This window comes from Callionymus lyra, chromosome 16, assembly GCF_982586985.1.
Source record: "Callionymus lyra chromosome 16, fCalLyr1.hap1.1, whole genome shotgun sequence".
In the NCBI taxonomy this organism is placed as follows: domain Eukaryota; kingdom Metazoa; phylum Chordata; class Actinopteri; order Syngnathiformes; family Callionymidae; genus Callionymus; species Callionymus lyra.
Window position 1 is genome coordinate 10,421,982 of NC_141833.1, and position 22,480 is coordinate 10,444,461.

Sequence of the window (22,480 nt, forward strand, 5' to 3'; positions counted from 1 at the left end):
ATACATGAATAAACTATAAGGCAAATATAAAAAAAGATTAAAAGTGGCAAAAAATAATGAGAATGTTCTCTTGCAATCTTGAAAATCCCCTCTGATTAAAGTAAAATAATCATAATAATTCATTCGATATTACGTTCCATGAACCCGCGACCTTGCAAGGGTTGATTAAAAACAAAAAAAAACAAAATAATTTAACAATTCTTTAGAACAATTCCTCATAATATAGATGAAAACACAATTATTTGTATTATTGTAAAAATACCAAAATATGACACATTTAAATATGATTAATGTATGAATAAAACCAGAATAGAAGGTGAAAAAACAAGAAAACATTTTATGAAGAAAAAACTTCAAGTACTAAAAAAAAAATCTGCAAATATTTTCATTTAAACCTTTAAAATACCTTTTTTTTCACATGATATCGTCTGTGGTCGTCAAAAGTAACCGACAGCAGCGCCAACAGTAGATATTCATCTCAGATCTAAATATGTCAGGGTCAAGGTGACCCGAAGGACCAAAAACAAATGTGTTTGTGGTATCCCTTGTGTTATCTCAGGGTCAAAGTGACCCTAAGGCCCCAAAACAAATGTGTTTTTGCAATCCCTTGTGTTGTCTCATGGTTCAAAGTGACCCGAAGGCCCAAAAACAAACATGTGTGTGGTATCCCTTGTGTTAACTCAGGGTCAGGGTGACCCGAAGGTCGAAAAACAAACGTGTTTGTGGTATCCCTTGTGTTATCTCAGGGTTAAGGTGACCCGAAGGCCCCGAAACAAACGTGTTTGTGGAATCCCTTATGTTATCTCAGGGTCAAGGTGACCCAAAGGCCCGAAAACAAACGTGTTTGTGTTATCCCTTCTGTTGTTCTGGGTCAAGGTGACCGGAAGGCCCGAAAACAAATTTGTTTGTGGCATTCCTCGTGTTATCTCAGGGTTAAGGTAACCCGAAGGCCCCCAAAACAAATGTGTTTGTGGTATCCCTTGTGTTATCTCAGGGTTAAGGTAACCCTAAGGCCCCCAAAACAAACGTGTTTGTGGTATCCCTTGTGTTATCTCAGGGTTAAGGTGACCCGAAGGCCCAAAAACAAACGTGTTTGTGGTATCCCTTATGTTATCTCAGGGTCAAGGTGACCCAAAGGCCCGAAAACAAACGTGTTTGTGTTATCCCTTCTGTTGTTCTGGGTCAAGGTGACCGGAAGGCCCGAAAACAAATGTGTTTGTGGTATTCCTCGTGTTATCTCAGGGTTAAGGTAACCCTAAGGCCCCCAAAACAAATGTGTTTGTGGTATCCCATACTATACAGTAAGTTCAACCACAATTATTTGTAGTGAAGTAAAATGTATCAATATGACACATTTAAAAATGTATATGAATAAAACCAGAAGAAAAGAAGAAAAATAAACAATAAAAAATACATATTATATATCAAGAAAAAATGTAATAAAGAAAAAAATTCAAATACTACAAAACTAAATCAGCAAATATTTACATTCAAGCCTTTGAAATGACTTTTTTTTCACATGATATCTTCTGTGGTCGTCAATAGAAACGGACAGCAGCGCTAACAGTAGATGCTCATCTGGGATCCAAACATGTTATTACTGGTGTCTACAGGGACGTCGTTCATTACATGAGCCGCTAACAAAGACTTCTTTCTCATCAGGCTCCTCCACCTGCGCCCCGACACGTCAAGGGGGGGGGGGGGGGGGTCAGGGGTCGAGTCCACAGCACTGAGGAGTTATTGACTCCCATAGCTGGAGCTGTCGAAAAACATCTATCCCAGACAGAGCTGAATTATGTGCAGACGTCCAGATGACTGGCTTTTTTTTTGTTTAATGAGAAATAAACGCAGGAAAAAAAAAGGAGAAAAAAGATGGATGGAGAGCTCCCCTCCTCCCCCGTTCTCTCCCCCCCCCCCTCTTCCCCTCTTAAAGCAGAGATTAGCAAATGATGAAGCAGTTTATGATACATTTACTGTTATTAAATTCTGCAGCTTTACCCGTCCACGCCGCCGCACTCTCCCCCCTTTTGTTCATCACTTTCCCATTAACGGCGCCGCGTCCACGCCATCCATCACGCTCGCGCCTCCACTATTGGAAATAAATGAAATGTACTTTTAAGGAATTAGGCCAAAGCTAAAGTGAAATTATTATTCCGGGCGTCAGAACCAGACGAAGATTCTTCTTTTTTTTTTTTTAAATCTATCATCGCGGATCATTTCACGGGCCGGAAAGAAAGGCGAGTCATTAGCGAGGGAGTATGGAAACAATTTAAGAGCGTCTTATTCCACTTGGTGAGCGGCGCCCGCCTTTTGTTTTGGTATTAGTTCAATCGGAGCGGGTCCACTTGAGCCGCTAATCCCCCCCAACCCACCCCTGCTAGCAGAAGTACTCCGGCTAAATCAGAAAAGACCTAATCCTGCATTAGCATGAATTTATCTTCACTTTTCTTGACTGGATCAGCGGCGCCGTGATGACGTTTCAACCGCGGATGATGAATCAGAGGAAAAAATATGTTTTCACTGAGTGTCAAAGTGACCCGAAGGCCCAAAAAAACGTGTTTGTGGTATCCCTTGTTTTATCTCTGGGTCAAGGCTTGAAAACAAATGTGTTTGTGGTATCCCTTGTGTTGTGTCATGGTCAAAGTGACCCGAAGGCCCCAAAAACAAATGTGTTTGTGGTATCCCTTGTGTTATCTCTGGATCAAGGCTTGAAAACAAATGTGTTTGTGGTATCCCTTGTGTTGTGTCATGGTCAAAGTGACCTGTAGGCCCAAAAACAAAGGTGTTTGTAGTATCCCTTGTGTTATCTCAGGGTCAAAGTGACCTGTAGGCCCAAAAACAAATGTGTTTGTGGTATCCCTTGTGTTATCTCTGGATCAAGGCTTGAAAACAAATGTGTTTGTGGTATCCCTTGTGTTGTGTCATGGTCAAAGTGACCTGTAGGCCCAAAAACAAAGGTGTTTGTAGTATCCCTTGTGTTATCTCAGGGTCAAAGTGACCTGTAGGCCCCAAAACAAATGTGTTTGTGGTATCCCTTGTGTTGTCTCAGGGTCAAGGTGACCCGAAGGCCCGAAAACAAATGTGTTTGTGGTATCCCTTGTGTTGCCTCAGGGTCAAAGTGACCCGAAGGCCCGAAAACAAATGTGTTTTCGGTATCCCTTGTGTTATCCCAGGGTAAGGTGACCCGAAGGCCCGAAAACAAATGTGTTTCTGTTATCCCTCGTGCTATCTCAGGGTTAAGGTGACCCGAAGGCCTGAAAAACAAATGTGTTTGTGGTATCCCTCGTGTTATCTCAGGGTCAAAGTGACCCGAAGGCCCAAAAACAAATGTGTTTGTGGTATCCCTTGTGTTGTCTCATGGTCAAAGTGACCCGAAGGCCCAAAAACAAACATGTGAGTTTTTTTTTTTTTCTGCAGAGTGCCTACACCCCTGTCGAGTGACGCCCCCCCGTGGTCGTCCCTCCCCTCGCGTCCAGCCGAGCACCCATGACGCAGCCCAGGACGGGAGGAGCTCGGAGCGCGATGACGATGGGGTCCCGCCTCGGCCTCTCACCCCTGAGTCTGCTGCTCGTCGTCCTGCTCACGGATTTCCACGGCGCTCACGGCGCTCTAGGTACGACCGACTTCCTGTGTTATCACGCCAACACACCTACGTGGAGGAAAAACAAACATTTCCTAAACATAGATTTCAAATAAACGTGAGCGGATCCGTTCACCTGGACGCACGTTTACATTAGTACATTAGACGCACTGCAGCTTTCGACATTCTTTGGATGGCGGCCTCTCCGTCACGTTGACGTTAATCTATTCATCTATTCCGACGCTGCTAATTGTACGCGTCGCAGCTGCTGCCGCGCGACTGAAAAGGAAAACGGGCAATAAATGTATTTGTTTAGACGTGATAATTGGCGGGAAATGACGGTGGTCGCCAGAGGGATTTTTTAAGCCGACGTGACGTTAAAGAATAGAGGAGAGAGAGGATCGTGAACGGATCTAAAGGTGTAACTAGTCTCCGATTGATCATGATCAAGAATTAACTAATGATTTATTAACATTTTAATTAATCCTTGCGTTATCTCAGGGTCAAGGTGACTTGTAGGCCCAAAAACAAAGGTGTTTGTGGTATCCCTTGTGTTATCTTAGGGTCAAGGTGACCTGGAGAGGCCCGAAAACAAATGTGTTTGTGGTATCTCTTGTGTTATCTCAGGGATAAGGTGACCCGAAGTAACGAAAACAAACGTGTTTGTGGTATCCTTCGTGTTATCTCAGGGATAAGGTGACCCGAAGTAACGAAAACAAACGTGTTTGTGGTATCCTTCGTGTTATCTCAGGGATAAGGTGACCCACATGCCAAAAAACAAATGTGTTTGTGGTATCCCTTGTGTTATCTTAGGGTCAATGTGACCTGGAGAGGTCCGAAAACAAATGTGTTTGTGGTATCTCTTGTGTTATCTCAGGGATAAGGTGACCCGAAGTAACGAAAACAAACGTGTTTGTGGTATCCCTTGTGTTATCTCAGGGATAAGGTGACCCGAAGTAACGAAAACAAACGTGTTTGTGGTATCCCTTGTGTTATCTCAGGGATAAGGTGACCCGAAGTAACGAAAACAAACGTGTTTGTGGTATCCCTCGTGTTATCTCAGGGATAAGGTGACCCGAAGTAACGAAAACAAACGTGTTTGTGGTATCCCTTGTGTTATCTCAGGGATAAGGTGACCCACATGCCAAAAAACAAATGTGTTTGTGGTATCCCTCTTGTTATCTCAGGGATAAGGTGACCCGAAAACCCGAAAACAATTGTGTTTGTGGTATCCCTTGTGTTATCTCTGGGTCAAGGTGAACGACCTCCACCACTGCATATGTATTTATGGCCCTTGGGTCACCTTGACCCAGAGACAACACAAGGGATAAAGCACGGGTAGAAGAAGGAGAATAGATGAGATATAAGAAAAAAGCACTTAAAGGTGTAACTAGTACAGTCACGAGGTAATAATTGATCATGATCAATAATTAATTCATCTTTTTTAATCTCATATATAAATCTTAGTAAAAAACAAAACTCCTCAAACTGATGTTTCTTATTTAAATCCATCATTGCTGCAGATGAACATATCGTCTAACAACAAAAAAGTAAATGTTTTGTTTCAAACAGCAGGTCATTTACGTTCTGCTGTATTCGAGATCCAATAGTAGTTTCCAGCAGCAGAGCTGAATATTGCTTTTCTTTTGTCTCAAATTACATCTTAAAAATATAACGTCGGGTCGATATAAAGTGCTGTAAGTTAACACAAAGAAAAAAGTATAATATGATTTACCAGACAAATCAATGACCAGTTCTGACTGTGACTGACCATCGTTTTCACCCGACAACTCAAGCACAAGAAGAACACATGGGAAAAAACTTTAAACAGTAAAGTCAGAGATACTAACTTAAGATTAATATATATACATATATATATATTAATATATACAGTACATACACATATAGAGCATGATATATAACTCTAATTAAATAATCACAAAGAATCATATACTATGACATGACTACTTTTATAATACAGTATATTCTGCTATTCTATTATATATTAGTGAAAGGTTTTCACAGTGAACTATTGTTTTTTCACTGAAAATTACAATAAATAATGACCAGGTTGAATATGGTATATTTGGTTTGTCCTCACATGTGTCGCACAAAAAACGATGAGGCAAGTTGCAAACAGGAACAACAAACACACACACACACATATATATATATATACATATTAAAGGAACTAACTATGACTGATTAATTAATGGAGATTATTGCGAAAGTTTGATGTAAAAGGTTCAGAAATGAATAATAATTTAATAATTGAAAACTGGACAATGCAACTGCTTCAGTAAAATAAATTAGAATTATTGTATTCAAAAATGTAAAAGGACACATTTCTAAAAAGGAAAAACTCAGAGGAAAAAAAGTGAGGCTTGATTATGTTAAAAAATGGAAAATAATTATATATTTCTTGGAATTAAATCTTAATTAGTTCTCATTTGAAATTCATTTTTGAGAAACAAATGCAATAAAAGTGCTTTTAAAATACACTTTTATCATTAACATTATTATTATTGTTAACTTTGTCAATCAATACCTTTAATTTATTTTAAAAGTATACAAATATATTTCATCTGACCTCCACTTCCGTGGGAACAAACTAAATATGAACCTGAATGTTCATTAATAGCAACACAGGAAGGAAGCGAAACACAAACATTTGCCTCCACATGTACAACATGGTATCATCGGCGTAACTGTTGATGAAACCATGTTGTGTGACATTGGTCGCATTTTCCATCAAAGACGTCTCTGCTCCGACAAAAATCCCAGCTGGTACATTATCAAGTGTAAATTCACTGAAGGTGTGAAAAAAGCATACAGTGTGAATACTTACATCGTGTGCATGTGTTGTGTTACCGCATATATTTTTGAGACGGTCCGTGTGAGTCGGTCCTTGTTCGCCAGAAATCAAGCCGTCAATGGCAGACCGTGGCGTTGTTGATGTGTTTTGATGAGGCCAATCCTTCTGTCAGCATGTTTCTCATCTTCTTCGTGATCACATCGGTTACACACATTTCCGTCCACACACACACACACACCCACGCACGTGTGGACACACACACCTTTGTTACATCTAGATCAGGAGACGAGCTTGTGTAACACAGTTTTCAATTTGTGCAACCGGAGACGAGCGCCCGACGTCATACCGGGAGTATTTTTAAACATACCGAGGAGGAAGACGAACATGTTGGACTTGAACCGGTGGAAATATCTCTGGCGGCGAGCCAACTTACATTTTATCTTTTCTAGGCAGAAACTGCCGAAAAAGCCTCTTGACTTTTATCTTAAAATAAAACACAACATAAACGCGCACAGGCTTGAGAGGCAGAAGGACTTGAACACGATCTTTACATCATCCAGATTTATCTTCTATCAACTTTACCTTTCATGATCCAGCACCGACAAACACCCTCCATAGTTATGAAGAAGAAAATATGTTGTGTTTTTCATGAGAAACTCAATTACTGGAAAGTTAATTAACTGGCTTCGCTTTTGAGTCACAGATATGAATCTAGCTCCACTTTCCCCCATCATTACTCTTTTAAACATCTCCTGCCTGCCTTGCTCAAAAGTACAACATTTGGTCGTTCCTACCCCATATTTTCACCGATTTGATTGGTGCTTTTGAGCCCAGGAGGAGTTTTTAAATATGGGAGAAAGAGAAAACTTAATCAGAGAAATGATCAAGTCTTTAAAATCCTGTGTTTAATATTTGATGATGTTCTGAGACAGAGTTGATCAAACTCTCTTTAAAGCCTCAAACTTGTCGTCCAGTTCAAATGGTTGGTCAATGGTTTTGACAAATGACTGACATTTCTTTGAAAAAATGTAAAAGTTAATTTGTGAAATTGAACAAAAAACAACCAAATTATTATATATACAGTAATCCACCGTCTATCCCAAATCTCAAGTACTATTTTTTTCTACTCACTGAAACACATATTCACGTATACTACTAATGCTTCCCGTTTGGAGTATACTTTGTATATCGGTTGGGTTGGTTATTGATCAAAAACTGTCAGTACCGGTTCAAATACAAACACCTTTTACTTCAATGCTGTTCAATGAACGATACTTAATTTGATACCAATTGAAATCTCAAGACAAATCTCAAGTACAACTAATTTCTTAATTAAATCTTAACACAAATCTCAAGTACAACTTATTTCTACTCACTGAAACACATATTCACGTATACTACTAATGCTTCCCGTTTGGAGTATACTTTGTATATCGGTTGGGTTGGTTATTGATCAAAAACTGTCAATACCGGTTCAAATACCAACACCTTTTACTTCAATGCTGTTCATTGAACGATACTTAATTTGATACCAATTGAAATCTCAAGACAAATCTCAATTACAACTAATTTCTTAATTTCTTACTTAAATCTTAACACAAATCTCAAGTACAACTTATTTCTACTCACTGAAACACATATTCAAGTATATTACGAATGCTTCCTGTTCGGAGTATACTTTGTATATCGGTTGGGTTGGGTATCGATCACAAACTGTCAATACCAGTTCAAATACCAACACCTTTTACTTAGAAACTGATCAATGAATGATAACGTTATTTGATACCAATTGTACAAGATTCATTCTAATACAAAGTTATTACATTAAACAAAGTACAAATCTTGAGTTTCTTTTTTCAGTTTCGGTAAATTTACACCCCAATGTGTTTTACAAGAAAATAAACAATAACAATTTCAAGTGCAAAACACTTGCAAACATTTTAATACTTAGCCCTATGTATTAGTGAACTTTGCAACTGTTATGAGCTCTTCTTCAGGTGCTGAAATAAGAGAAACTTTTCCCTCCGCTGAATCTTTTTTGATAACATGATGAATTTGAGTAACCTATTTGGGAAGAAATATTATTAAAAAAAAGCTATATACTTTATCAACAATGCAAGGGGTGAACCATGATCTGAGCCAGGGGTCCCACACCTTATTTTGGACCAGGGGCCTGGTCTAATGTGGGCATTTCGTTCACAGAACTGACTTTCAGATAGATACAGCAAAAAATAAAATAGCACAACCAGAAAAAAAGACTTGGTACGTTGAAAATACATCTCACAATAAAGCTGAATCAGCAAGAGTTCTCGACTAGTTTTTCGTTAATAAATGAATAGTCTCATATAGAGTTTGTGATTCACTTATATTAACTAGTTAACAGGTTTATCTTTTGAGTAAACTTGAACTAAACAAGCATTTTTACGTTTTAAAGAAAGTTGAAAATCAGGTCCTTTTACACAATATAACAAATGAGAAAAAGAAGAAAGAAATGAAATGAATTACATTTTTTCGGTGCAGCCCGGTAACAACTCACGGACCAGTACCGGGCCCTGGCTTGGGATTTAGTGGCTAATGGCGTTTCCAAGAGGTTTCTAAACTCATCGTCTCCAGTATTTTATTTTTTCCCAATGACTTAATATTTGACCTTCACAAGTTATTAAAAGTTTTTTGTCAAATGTCAACACTTTAAACTAGCTTGGAAAAAAAAAGGACCCTTTAAATCTCACATGACCATCGAGCAGCATCAAAAGAACGAGAATCCTGAAACCGCCATCGTACCTCCTGGGTGCAAATTCTCAGCTCCAGCTGCATCCCAGGTGCTCCGACAATGATGCGTGTCCATGTGAGATCATTTCAAAGCTCCTCAGGGACCCTGGTCCCACTGAGTATTGATCAGGAGACCCTCATTGTTCGGGGGCTCCGGGCTCTTTCTTCTTTCCAAGGATTTCCAGATGAATTGAAGTTGTTTTTTTCCTGCGAGGAGTTCTTTCTGCTGCACTCAAGCAAAAGGGTATTTCGAGCTACAGCAGATGATTTACCATTTTAGTTTTTGTGTTTTTATGAGAGCAAAGTATCATTTTCCGTGTTTAGGTCTCGAGGAATTGATCCGACTGTTTGTGTCGATTTTTTATTTTCTCTTGCTGAACTTATTGCACAAAAAGTACTCTTTATACTAGTGGTGTGAGAAAAAACTATATAAATATATCTTTCACCACATTACACCGAAATTTTACAGCACTGTATACATTTTTTAATTATTTATTTATAGTCATTAATTGTTTTTGGTTTATTTATATTCCATTGAGTGTGTTTAAAATTAAATAATTTTCTAGATGTACAAAATTGTATTTATTAATTTATATTAAGCTTTCAAATGAATACATTATGTTTATCATATTTATTTTATTCATTTATATTCAATTAAGTCTGCGTAAAATAAAATAGTACGATTTTTATACATATACATTTTGTATATATTTATTTTTGGATTTCAAATGAATATATTATATTTTAATATATATTTCTTGTTTTATTTATATTCAATTAAGTGTGTAAATTAAAATTATAAGATTTTTATATGTACCAAATTATATTTATTTATTTTTCCTTTCAAATTTTTGTATTGTTTATTTTATATCACATATGTTTCTGTATTTATATCCAATAAAGTGTGTAAAAAATAAAATATAAAATATATTTTAATTTACAATTAACTGTTTGAATTAAACTTCCGGCCACCAGATGGCAGATGTCATTATATCTTCTGAAGCTAAAGAAACTAGAGAAAGTAGATCCTGGTGATGACTGAGGACGAGAGGATACTATTGACTCCAGCTGCTTTTAGAGCTGATGTTTGGACATATTTCTAGTTCTATTAATACAACAAAAAGAGAGAGACACTATCACAACATGTCACTTAACTTCAGTGTTTCCTAAAACCGTTACACACATACATCGAAATATATTGTGTCATGAGTCAATTATATCGCTTCAAATCATATCATGAGATTAGTGCTATATATACACAAGTCTTGCAAACATGACTCTGGTGAATATGATATTAAAAACTATCATTAAAAACCAATTTCAGGTGTGGATCATGAGTCCAACAAAATGTGGACCAGCTATAAATAAAGTCTTCCCACCCGCAGAGGAGAAGGTGACTTTGACTTTGGATTAATTCCAGGCAGTAAACAAGAATTTTTGAATCCACATTGAGAACCAAATCTATTGTCTGGGAGACGCTTGAATCCTCCGAGACAGTTTACAAAACCCTGGAAGGTGAAGCACAAATGAGGATAATGTGAAGCAGCAGCTCTCTTAAGCTTGAGTGGCTTATGTCGTAGGTGAGTTATTAAGAAAACAAAAGGTCCTGATTCGTCGAGCCACCTGGGGAGATGTCGTTCCTGAACGGCTTTTCACTCTTCTTTCCGTCGAGACGATTAAGTTGTCTTTTGTATGGGAAGTCAAAGCGATTATCTGAGAGAGGTACGTCCTCTGCCGGTGTCGTCGACGTCGGATGAAACACGCTGAAGAAATCATTCCGGCTACTGTTGTAGCCTCCAGACGCTAACGTCACTGGAGCAGGAAATCATGTCTGGTCTATATTTGACACCGTGCTAAATTTTAAATGCGCTGGAATGCTCGGTGGCTTCTTTCTGTGTGTAAAACCATTTATCCTGTACTAAGAAGAAAAGGTTTTTTCAAATTTACATTTCCCTCTCTTTAAACCAACATCCATTTTATTTTTAAAGGTAAAAAAGTAAAACTATTATAGGATTCTTGACAGGGAATCAAATCAAATAATGTTTGTTTTAATCCAACCGCAAAAGTAAAATGTTTAATTGATTATTTTTATTTAGCATTTTAGCATTTTGCTAATTTTAGACTAGGTTACTAAACATTATGCTACATTTAAGATGTTTAGACTATACATGACAAGACATATCACACATATTCAATATTAGAATCCCTTATTAGTCCCGGGATGGGAAATTCGGTAGTGCTTTTGACAGCCATTCACACATACTGATGGGAGTAGGCTGCACACCTGCGCCAGGAGCAATCAGAGTGTCAAGTGTCTTGCTCAGGGACACAACGACACAAGCTTGTCTGGAGCTGGGATTGAACCTGCAACCTTTTTATACAACAAATAAAGTACAGTAATAAAAGTACATTCTTAAAGTTTAACAGTTGTTCTCAAAAAAGACGACCTCGGCCTGACCAAACACTTAGAGGTCAACTAAAGTGTTGATTTAAGTGTGTCTTAAATAGAGCTTTGATCTCTAAGAAACATCTTAAGACATTTCTATTTTTTCAGGCTTTTCCTTGATTTTCTGGAACTCCTGTGTTGTTCTCAGTATTATCTTGATCTTTAAAGTATATACTTTATTGAATATTGTTTTGATTGTTTAAGCGCTTTGTGACCCTGGTCTGGAAAAGCGCTATATAAATAAAAATTACTTACTTACTTACTTACTATTGTACTCATCAAAACTACTATCTTTTAATTCAAATATCTACATTACGAAATGTGCTTAAGCCCCTCCCACTTCAAATGCTTTGTTTTTCTGGGGGTGAAATCTTGTTTACCATAACCACGCCCACCCTGCTGTGATTATTATTCATCAATCAAGGGACTCGTTGTATAAACAAAGCAGGGTGTGACTACAACTGGATGGAGGAGGAGTGAAAACCACTATTACGTCATAATGGACTCTGCTCTCTCTCTCGTGTTCTTGCAACGGCCGAATCAGGGCCGGGTCTAGGCAGGGGCAAGAGGGGGCTTGGCCCCCTCAAATAAATGTTGTGCCCCCTCAAACTTACATGTAAGTAAGTAAGTAACAGCACAATGCCCCCTCAAGACTTGTGGCTGCCCCCTCATACATGCCTGTCTAGACCCGGCCCTGGGCCGAATGCACCTGGATAGAAGTTAAAAGTGATTTTGAATATGTGAATATATGAAGAAAAAGATGTAATCTAACACGTATAGATGAAGGAAAAAAACACTGAAATTACTAACGGGTGAGAACAATTGTGTTTTCACACCAGACTAAAATAGTTCGACGAGTCTTGCTCTGGAGCAGCAGATTAGCTCTTGAACAATGAACGCACCAGGTTGAGTAAAGTAACACTCACAAATAAAATCTATAATTGACTAGAAAACATGAGACGCTAATGTATAGATAAAACCAGGGCACTGATCAGAAATTTGTTAGTTTTATTTTGTTGTCTAATCGCGCCAAGGCTGTTTTCCTCCGTCCCTACTGTAGCTTGGCGGCCCTTCAGAATAAAACCTGGCCCCTCAGGGAGTGTAATTGCCTTGATCTAAACTGACTGTTGTTTAAACACCATCTGAAAATTGTTTTACCCCATGGATACAATTGAGGAAAACATTCCTACATTATTTTTTTAGTTTTTTTGGGGGTGAAACGCTGATAAATCTGATGTTGACAACGCAAACAGGAAGGGATGCATTATTAACCGTGGCTTGTCAGGACACAGCTGCTTGCTCTTAATAATTCTGCCACAAGTTCCGTCATGGAATTACAGATGCAATATGCAACACCAGCTGTTCTTCATGTTATACAGAAATTCCCCCTCCCTGTTTTTCCTAACGTGGAGCAAAAAAAACGGAAGATCAAGGTTCAGATTATTGCTCCGGCTGGTATCGTCAGAAAGAATGAAAACGACTTATTAACTAGTTATCGTCCAGAGTTCTCTCTAGAACCAGAATCATAAACGTAAAAAAAAAAAAGAAAGTTTAGGGTAAATCCGTCCAGAGCCGTTAACTTGTGGGGCTTTTCCGTGGCTTTCGGAAGAGGCTTAAGTGGTTACACTGCCAGTGGGGTCGGGCTTTTTTTTTTTTTTTTTCGCGCGAGGATTGGTGTTGAAGCACATTTAAGAGAACACAGAAAATATCCCGAGCTCAACATAAAGCCCATGTTTGAGCTCCGGGAGGCATGTGAAATTCATTCGTAATCCTGTCGCCTCAATGAAACCGCTTCTTCTTCCCCCCCCTCCACACTTTTGATTGCCTCTAGTTCGACGGGGGGGGGGGAAATATTCTCCATACCTTAGTTGTCGCCATCTTTAGACGACTTCTGATTGGATATTAAGGAGCAACAGTTTTTTTCTGTTCAAATCAAAACCACTTTGCATGGCACCGCAGTTCTTTTTTAAGAAAAGAGTGCACTTTCCCCGACGCCGTATTCCTTTGGATGCGGCGGTAAAGCTGTAAAGTGGAGAGAGGTGAGCCGAGTGGGAAGACGTGCAAAAAGGCTTGAGAAACTGCTGCTGACTATTTGATAGGTTTGCTTTTTTCGGGGCTGCTTTAGAGCAAGAAGTGTATCCAACGCGGCAGGACCTCGCCCACCCAGACATAAGGGGAAGTGGGAGGAGGGATCGTGGTTGCCATGGTAAGGGGTCAACCTGACTTCACCCCCCCGCCCGACGGATCCGCGGTGATACTGTAGCCCGACGAGGAGTTAAGCCGGGGCCTCCATGGCAACGGGGCCACCGACTGATCGAAATGGATGAGCACACATTTGTTGGCGTTTTTTTTTTTTTCCGCCCGAGAAGATCCTCCAAGCTCTGGATCTCATAGGTTGCACATAATCACCTCATTAGGATGGTTAGAATTTGTACAAATCCTCAAGGTGTTCGCAGCTTGCAGGTGCAAAGTGACACCTCTGCTTGTGAATACATTTCGACCAATTATACGGCCGACACTCCCGACACAAACCTGCGAAGCCGCATTCAGTCGTCTGCCCGCGAGGCAGCAGAGTGCAACAGAAAGATGGAAGGAGAGAGTTGCTTCTGTGAAGCCCATCTTTTATTTATGACCCACAGGAAGCCCTTCGGCATGTCCTCTAGATGATACCCAGGAAGTAAGCACATCACACAGTCAGGCGCGCACGAGTCAGCGTCCGTCAAAAAAGGCGTGGTCCGTACTTACTTGAGTCTTCCTTTTTTTTGTTTCTTCGCAGCTCCTCCGAGGTTCACCAAAATTCCCACGGACCAGATCGGAGTGTCAGGGGGCGTGGCTTCGTTTGTCTGCCAGGCCGACGGGAGTCCCAAGCCTGTCGTCTACTGGAACAAGAAGGGCAAGAAGGTCAACTCTCAGCGTATCGAGGTGGTTGTCACAGTGCACAGTGATCACAACTTTTCTCAAGCACATTGAACCCCTTATAATGGTCAACACATCCCTGAATGAATGTGCAACTGATTAGTAATCCCTTTGGAATAATTGAGGTCAGCATGTTTTCACACTAACCATATGCTGGCTGATTCATTTAGGGGTTGAATAATATGATAATGAGATGTATTTTTCACGCCGATCTAATGCCATTATGGGGTGAAATGTTGGCCTAAAAAAAAATGCATCAGACAGATGATCCACTGACTGTGTGAGAATATGTGACTAATGATCAGACGTTCAAGCTCTCTGATCGGATGACCCTGAATTGAAAAGACCGTGACGGTAAGTGCATCCGCCCTGACCTCTGACCTCTCCCTGGAAGCGGAGTCGAGGGAATCGATGAACTAGTCCCTGTAATTTTAAACCCCCCCCTCTGTACGAGAAACATATGATACCTTACTTACTTATACATTGCGCAAACTAGCTCTATTAGGAGCCCATACCGTTAACAATTATTAACCAACCATTAAACCAAAATACCGTATTTTGCACTGGATTATAATGACATTATCGTTGAACAGGTCAACCGCTTCCTAGTATAAAACCTGAGGCTCCTATTACAAGAGGCATACTGTCGATTTTTGAGTACATTTAGGGATTTTAAATGTGCCTTTTAGTCCGAAAAGTTAGGTACATCTTGCATTTCAATACTCCCACAGATATTCTGTAGTGGTTGGTTTAATTTCTGACCTTATACCTCACACACTACACTGCAAAAAGGGACGTCTAAAAAGAGAAAAACACAAATTCTGAATTCTAAATATGTGAAACAGATGATATTATGTGGTCCAAGCAATAAGATAAACATTTTTACTTTCGGTGTAACTTTTTGTAAATTTAAATATACTAAATATAGGAGATAGGAGATCATAGCTATACTTTTTAGATCACCTTTTCTAAACTTTTAAAACCCGCCAATTAAGATGGCATTACTTAAACTGTAACCCTATAATAATACACTAAATATGTGCAATAAATAGGCAGAAAATGTTAAAGATGTTTAGATTAAATATGGCAAGAAACATGCATATTCAAGATTATACAACAAACAGAAGACTTATATTATTTATTATTAATTAAAACAACGACAACAAATAACCTGATTTAAGTCTTTAAATTTTGTTACTACATTTGCAGTGTAGTACCCCAAGTAAGTAATTATTATTTGTAAAACGTCTTTCTCAGACCAGGGTCACAAGGCACTTGAAAAATCAAAACAATACACAGTTAAATGACTTTAAAAGGACAAGCCAACATGAAGATAAAATCAAGAAAGTTAAGAAAAGACGGCGGTTGCATTTGGTTCCTATCATGGATAAGGCTCTTTTGGATGTTCCCAGGAACAGAAATCCGCCACAAAAACAGTAATTATCTTTAATTTTAAACAATTGCACACGGAGACTGTGTCAATGTTCACTTTTGTTGAGTGATTGGACACAAATACAGACATTTCAGAGGCATTAGAGCACTTTCTCTTCGCTGCGCTCGCCTGGCAGAGCCCCCAACACTGACACAGACAATTTACCCCAGAAATAACACAAGTCCGTTACGACGGAAGCACATTCAAACAGCACTTTGTGCGACTCCGTGGACCATTTAGAGGCATTGGGGGGAGAAAAAAAAAAATCACAAAGGCAAAAAATCTTTCGCAGCGTTCTCAGATAAAGCCTATAGCCGTCTCTAATCGTCCAATGTCCTGAAGTGACTGATTGTGTTTTCCTTGTCGCCGGTCCAGACCATCGAGTTCGACGAAGGAGCCGGGGCCGTGCTGAGGATCCAGCCGCTCCGGGCCCCCCGGGACGAGAACGTCTACGAGTGCGTCGCTCGCAACAGCGTGGACGAGAAGTCGGTCACGGCCAAGCTGGCCATTATTCGAGGTGAGACCGGAAAAAAAAGAGCACTTTTTCTTCCGCTAGTTTTTCCACTCCGGCTGCTCTTCTTCCTCTAAATGCACACACCTGGCTGCAGCTGCTTGTCCCCCGTTTCCCCTTCAGGGCTGTCACTCTTGGAAAGTGACATAAAAAAAGCACCCACGGCCCCCCGCGGTGAGCTGTTCTTTTCATTGTCCCTCCTCGGTGTGACCAAGCGTGATCCGGTTCCACGGGGGAGGGCGGACTTGCCTCCTGGCACGTTGTTGCGCCGCGTGCCAGCTTCAGGGCCCACATCGAGGTGTTAACTTAATACTACGGCGTCCACTTCGGGAGGGCGGTTTCGTCTAATGTGCTGGCCCGACATGACATGAACTTAAGTCCCCAGTGTGGCTCCGAGCGCCGTCCATCTGCCTGGCCCTGCGATATAGGGCAGGGTAGAAGGAAGGCCACTGAGGCCGCCATGAAGAGAAATCAGGGGATTAAGCCCTCTTTTTTTTTTTGGCAACCACATGGTGCCGGAGGGGGAAAAGGGAAGGAAAAGTTGATCAAGTGTGAGTTACACCGGGACGCAATAAATAGGAAATGAGACGAGGGGGTCTGCAGGACATAGAGATGGATGGATGGGGGGGGGACCCGTGCAGGTTGGCATGGATGCAAGACAAACAGAAGGATGGACGCGAGAGGGGTGGGAATAGGCACCTCTCCATCTGTTAGCCCCGGCGACGCCGCACACACACAACCCCACAATCTAAAACCCATTACCTCCAAACGTACACCTCGAGGGCTGGACGCTGGCTGCGTCGACTCTTGATTCGCTTTGATATTTTTTCCCCATGAAATTGGCTTACGGTGATGCTGTTTGTCTTTCAGCAATATCGTGTTATTTCACACTGGCTGATTCTACACACACACACACACTCCTATTTCCACCGGTATCAGAGTATTACCAAAAATAAGTGGATATTTCTGATAGTTATGGTGAGCGTGGCTCTTCACTACCCCCTCGGTCTTCCCTTCCGCTGACAAATAACCAGTTAACGTGAGGCGCTTTCAAGTCTTCTTGTCAGTCAGCGTGCAACGAAAAACGAGTGAATAAACAGACAGACGCCGTTAAAGTCTGGAAGCCTTCGGTCACTCTGCCGGCGCAACTGTCAGACGACATGAATGTAGCGGGAGCTCGGGAAGGACACGCTCGCTGCAGAAGATGACAGGAGGTGGACGCTGACGGGAAGTCGGGGGACACTGTTTAGTGAACTGTCATCGGAGTGAGTTTGCTGATGTGGCCGTGCATTCTGAAGAGAAAAGAAAAGCTTGATGATGACAAGACGTGTCGCTCGCTGAAGCCACGAGTACCGTCAGCAATATTGGGCGAGGTAGAATAGAAGTTTTTGATGGTTATTCCGACCTGCAAATTGAAATTAAATACGATTTTTCTTATTTATATCATTGTTTTTTAATTGATTTTAGTAAACTGAGCAAGTATATCACATCATTAACGTAATCAATATAAGATTTCTTCTGTTTATTTCAACCTGCAAATGCAACATTAAATACATATTTTCTTTTGTTCTTTACATGATTTTTACTTTATTTAGGCTTAAAAGTAAGTAGGTATATAAAAAATATCACCATTAATGTATTACATTTATCGCGTTAAATAACATTTTGTTTGGTTATTCCACCTGCAAATGCAACATTAAATAAATATATTATTTTGTTATTTACATGATTTTTACTTTATTAAGGTTTAAAAGTAAGTAGGTATATACAAAAATTTAACATTTTGTATGGTTATTTCCACCTGCAAAATAACATTAAATGCACTTTTATTTCTGATGCTTTGTCTTTATTTAGGTTTGAACAAAAAAAAAATAGAAACCTTGATAGTTGCGAGTTGTACGGTCTTTGATTAAATAAAAACAGGCCGTATCTGTCAAGTCAAATATTAATTTGGTACTGAACTAATTTAAGAATTCTCCAAAGAACCAAATTATTTAATAATCTAACACAAAGATAACCCTTGAAATGTAGTTTACGCAACAAAAATATTAAAGAATACAAAGTCCAACCAAAGCTTCTTCTTTCTCACTGTTCTTCTCGCTAAGATTACTTAGTACACATGATAAATCTCCTTTAATCCAACAAACTGTTACATAAATAATTGCGTTTGTTGCTAAGGTTTACTGTGATATTGGTCTTTCGTTATCCAATGAGTCATGAGCGAAAGCTAGTGAGCCGATTCTAAATTGACTTTGCTCAGTGAGCTCTCAGGAACATGGTATGTTCTCTGGAGGATATCTACACTAACCCCACCTTTTATTGGAAGTTTAATTAAAAAGCGATAATAATAACACAAGATTAAGAAATGAGAGGGGTACAGAATGCATGAGGTATCGTCTAGAACTGGATTAACCTCCTTTTTTAATCTAAAAATACAACTACAACATGTGATTGATCTGAAACAACATTAGAAATTAAATACTGAGACCATATAAAAGGCGGTCGAGATACTTCTAGCACATATAATTACTGTTGCTCAGTCCATCAAATTCAAAGTATTTTAAAGTGTTTCCATAGTTCGAGTTGTGTTAGACGTGAAAGGAAGTGATACTAAAAATGACTTGGCGAGCGCTTGACTCTCAAATTAAATTTACCAAAAGAACAGCTTAGTTAAAGCAGAAAAAGAGATGATTTCGTTAAATGCCCGGCCGTCGAATGCCAGCAACAGCGGAAATGTTCTCCATTACGGACAGATAGCGCTTACTTTGGAAAAAAAAAGAAAAAAAGAAAGACTTCCTTGTTGCGTGTGTGCGTAGCCATCAGTGTACGTCATGGTCGAGCAACACTAATGGCGTCTGGGCACAGAGTGGGGTTCTTGTGGTCAACCACAGGATATGAGCTCCAGCAGAGACTAATGGATGGAGTGGTGGTAGTTTATGGTTAAAGACATTTCTTCTTTTTTTTTTACTTACGCCATCATTATTAGACATTACTCTTCCTGTTCTGAAACCTTCATTTTCCTCCCCGCATGCTTCTGTTTTTAACTCCGCCGGCCCTTTGCTGTGGCTCAGAGCGATGTCCTTTTTTTCATTTCCTTCCTGTTTTATTCATTATTTCATTTTCTCAGCCATCCATCCTGACCCTTCGCTCTTTCCTTCGCCCACTTCGGGATTCTTTCACTCCACCGAAGCCTTTATCCCCTTCAGTTGAACTTTGGTGGCTGCGTCAAGATGCGAGAACATTTGAAGCTCGGCATACGTGGAAACCTCTGGTGGGCGAGATGTTCATCTCTGCAGCAGTGTAAACATCTATAGGCTCCTGCTTTTTTTTTTTTTATGTGTGCATGCATGCACAACCTATTCCAGGGACAGAGTCGTGATTCATCCGTGTTTGGATATGCCTAGTAAGAGCTAAGTAATCCTGATTATTCTCACCTCCCAATGTCCCAATTTAGGAGAAAGGCATGAGAGGAATGGGGGAGAAAAAAAGGGGGTAAGAGGGAGGCTCTGGAGGAAAAGGGAATTTCTGCCATCACGGCAAACGTCCTTCATATGAATAACCGAGTCAGATCAGTGATTTCCTTGGGCGCCTGCAGCCTTGGCAAGCCTGCAGCTCAAGCAGCAATTCTGTCTGGAAACTATCAACTCAGCCGGAGGAAGGATTACACCCCGTCCAACTTTACATACCCACCTCATCTACACCGTTTTCATTTCATTCTCCGGTTCGGTGTAGTTTGACAGAGATTCCCTCTGAGTGCTGCTTAGCACCCGGGAGCTAACAATGGCGGCGGCGTCGTGATAGTTGGCTCACGATCGGTGTTAGATTTTGATCTTCCAACAATAGAAGTTTAGTTGTGATGTATTATCATAAGGGGTCTATTAGCATTTAAAGTGCTCCTGCTCCAGTCCTCTTGCAGTCTATAGGAGTCAAAGCATCACAGCCTCTAAGGACTGCCGAGCGCCGGCAGATTAATCCTAAAGCAGCCTCCCTGAGATCAGCTTCTATATTCAGGCTTTTTTTTTCGTGCGCATGGCTGTTGAAATGAAGTGAATGGTGAATAGGAAATCTGTTTCTAAACAGACGATTTTTGCAGATCTGAGGGGCCGAGTTGCAAAAAAACGGAGAACGACGGATACATTTCACGCTTAGTTGTTGCTTCATACACTTTTATCTGTTTCTTTTTTAGGTCTATTGTTTTGTGTGCAGTTTGCATATTTGCCCGAAATCCCGGGGTTTGGCTCCGTTTCCTGTCTTTGGGCATGGCGCCTGATTGCCCTTCTGCAAACACAACATTGCCAAAATGCACGAGGCCAACCTCTTGAAACACAAACAAAAGCTTCGGGGGGAACAATGCTGGTTAGTCCTCGCCAATGTCCCCCCCCTTGCACACTGTTGACACACTCGGTTTGTTATGTACACAAGTGACATATTTTCCATAGGCACAGTCTTATCAATTTAACCAGGAGATGAAAAGCCGACCGGACTTTTCGACAGTGTTTGATAAATGATTCATTTGCTGAAAAAGTGTGATCAAGGCTGTGCCCGCAGTGTCTATTTCAAGCTGCGTCTGACTCATCCGCGAACCGAGTCGAAAAACCTGTAGCTCTCTGGTCTCCGAAGCGATCGGTCCATTCATGTATCTATTTATTCCTCCGTCCATCTGTCTGTGATCAATTATTCCCAGGGCCCACTTCCAGTCTATTACCACATGCCTTGACCTGCGGGGGCAGCAAACACTAATTAACAGAGATTGTGTGTAGCTGTAGCTGAAAAGGTGATAAAAATCCCATCTGAAGGTGATCGGGGGGGTCGGGGGGGGGGGGTCGCGAAACGACAGGGAGAAGCAGATGTATAGCTTCGCATATTCCCGGCCTCTGGGGGGATTGCCTCCTGACCTTTGCATTGATCAACCTCCTTATTTTTTTTCCCCCCCTGCTTTTCGTCAACAGCTGTACAACTGGCGCCCATTCAAGGGGACCATTAACACTGATCAATTCCGGAAAAAGGAGGGGGGTGGGGGGGTAATGTCGGTCCTTTACTTCTGCTGGGCTCTTGTACCGTCAGTGCTCACTCTAGGGAGGTCGATGGTAGACGATGGGGTGGAGCTAGAGTCATCGAACTAGGGTCAGCAACTAAGATTTTTAAGTTGTTTTTATGTTCAGTTCAGGGGGGTCTGGTTTTGTCAAAAGGATTGGGTCTTTATTATGTCTCCCATATAGAGAGGAACCAAGATCTGTAATAGAGGCTTTATTTTCTAATACTGCCCTTACGATCTGTCTAAATTTAGGGTCCAGTGGGGGCCCGACAGGTAGTTTGTGATCTACCAGTAAATGTCAAAGGTGGCACAGGTAGATCACATTCTGAAACCCAAACAGATTCCAAGCAAATTTATTATTATCGTTTCAGACACTCAAAAACTTCGGACTGTTAGGTAAATGATCAGACTGAAAAACCTAGCCCACTGGTGTGTTTTTGTACAAAAAAAGAACACAAATGTGCAGAGACGGATGTTGTGTTTTCAACACATGTTGTGTCAAAGTAGGTACCAACAGTAGAAAGGCGTTATTGAATAGGTTTTAGGGTGAATGCATGTTAATTTTTTAAGCAAATCATGCTTATACTTATGAGACAAATGTCACATGATTCAGGCTTTACCGATGCAGACTTCCAAATTTGGTCTTCGGGAGGATTATTGATCGTGTATGTACGATCTGTACCCAATTAACATGGCAACAATGTGTCAGATTTTAAACAAAAACATTTAGTTTATATTGGTTTCTGCGACTAGAAAAGATGGTTCCATTATTCCCTCCCAGCACTTTTAGAGGGGTCGCAGTCAAACATCCTACAGCTTTACTGAGGTGTGCCAAGGTCATTTAGATCCAGAATTTTCCTGGGTTTGACGCCCAGAAAAATCTCACTAGGGGAGATGTTACACATATATTAATAATGTATAACATTGTCATGACTCCACGCATAACTTTCTAATTCTTTGTTTGTATAATTTTACT

At 40.4% G+C, this 22,480-nt stretch overlaps 1 protein-coding gene across 1 annotated transcript in view; it reads left to right on the forward strand.

The window, feature by feature from the left end:
- Window positions 1–22,480, forward strand: part of ptprsb (protein tyrosine phosphatase receptor type Sb) — a 100,750-nt gene that overhangs the window by 22,580 nt on the left and 55,690 nt on the right. Inside the window, exons 2-4 of the mRNA XM_087811511.1 lie at window positions 3,418–3,613; window positions 14,387–14,535; window positions 16,334–16,475. Coding sequence (XP_087667637.1) covers window positions 3,487–3,613; window positions 14,387–14,535; window positions 16,334–16,475 — 418 coding nt within the window. The 5' untranslated portion in view covers window positions 3,418–3,486. The remainder of the gene's footprint in view (window positions 1–3,417; window positions 3,614–14,386; window positions 14,536–16,333; window positions 16,476–22,480) is intronic.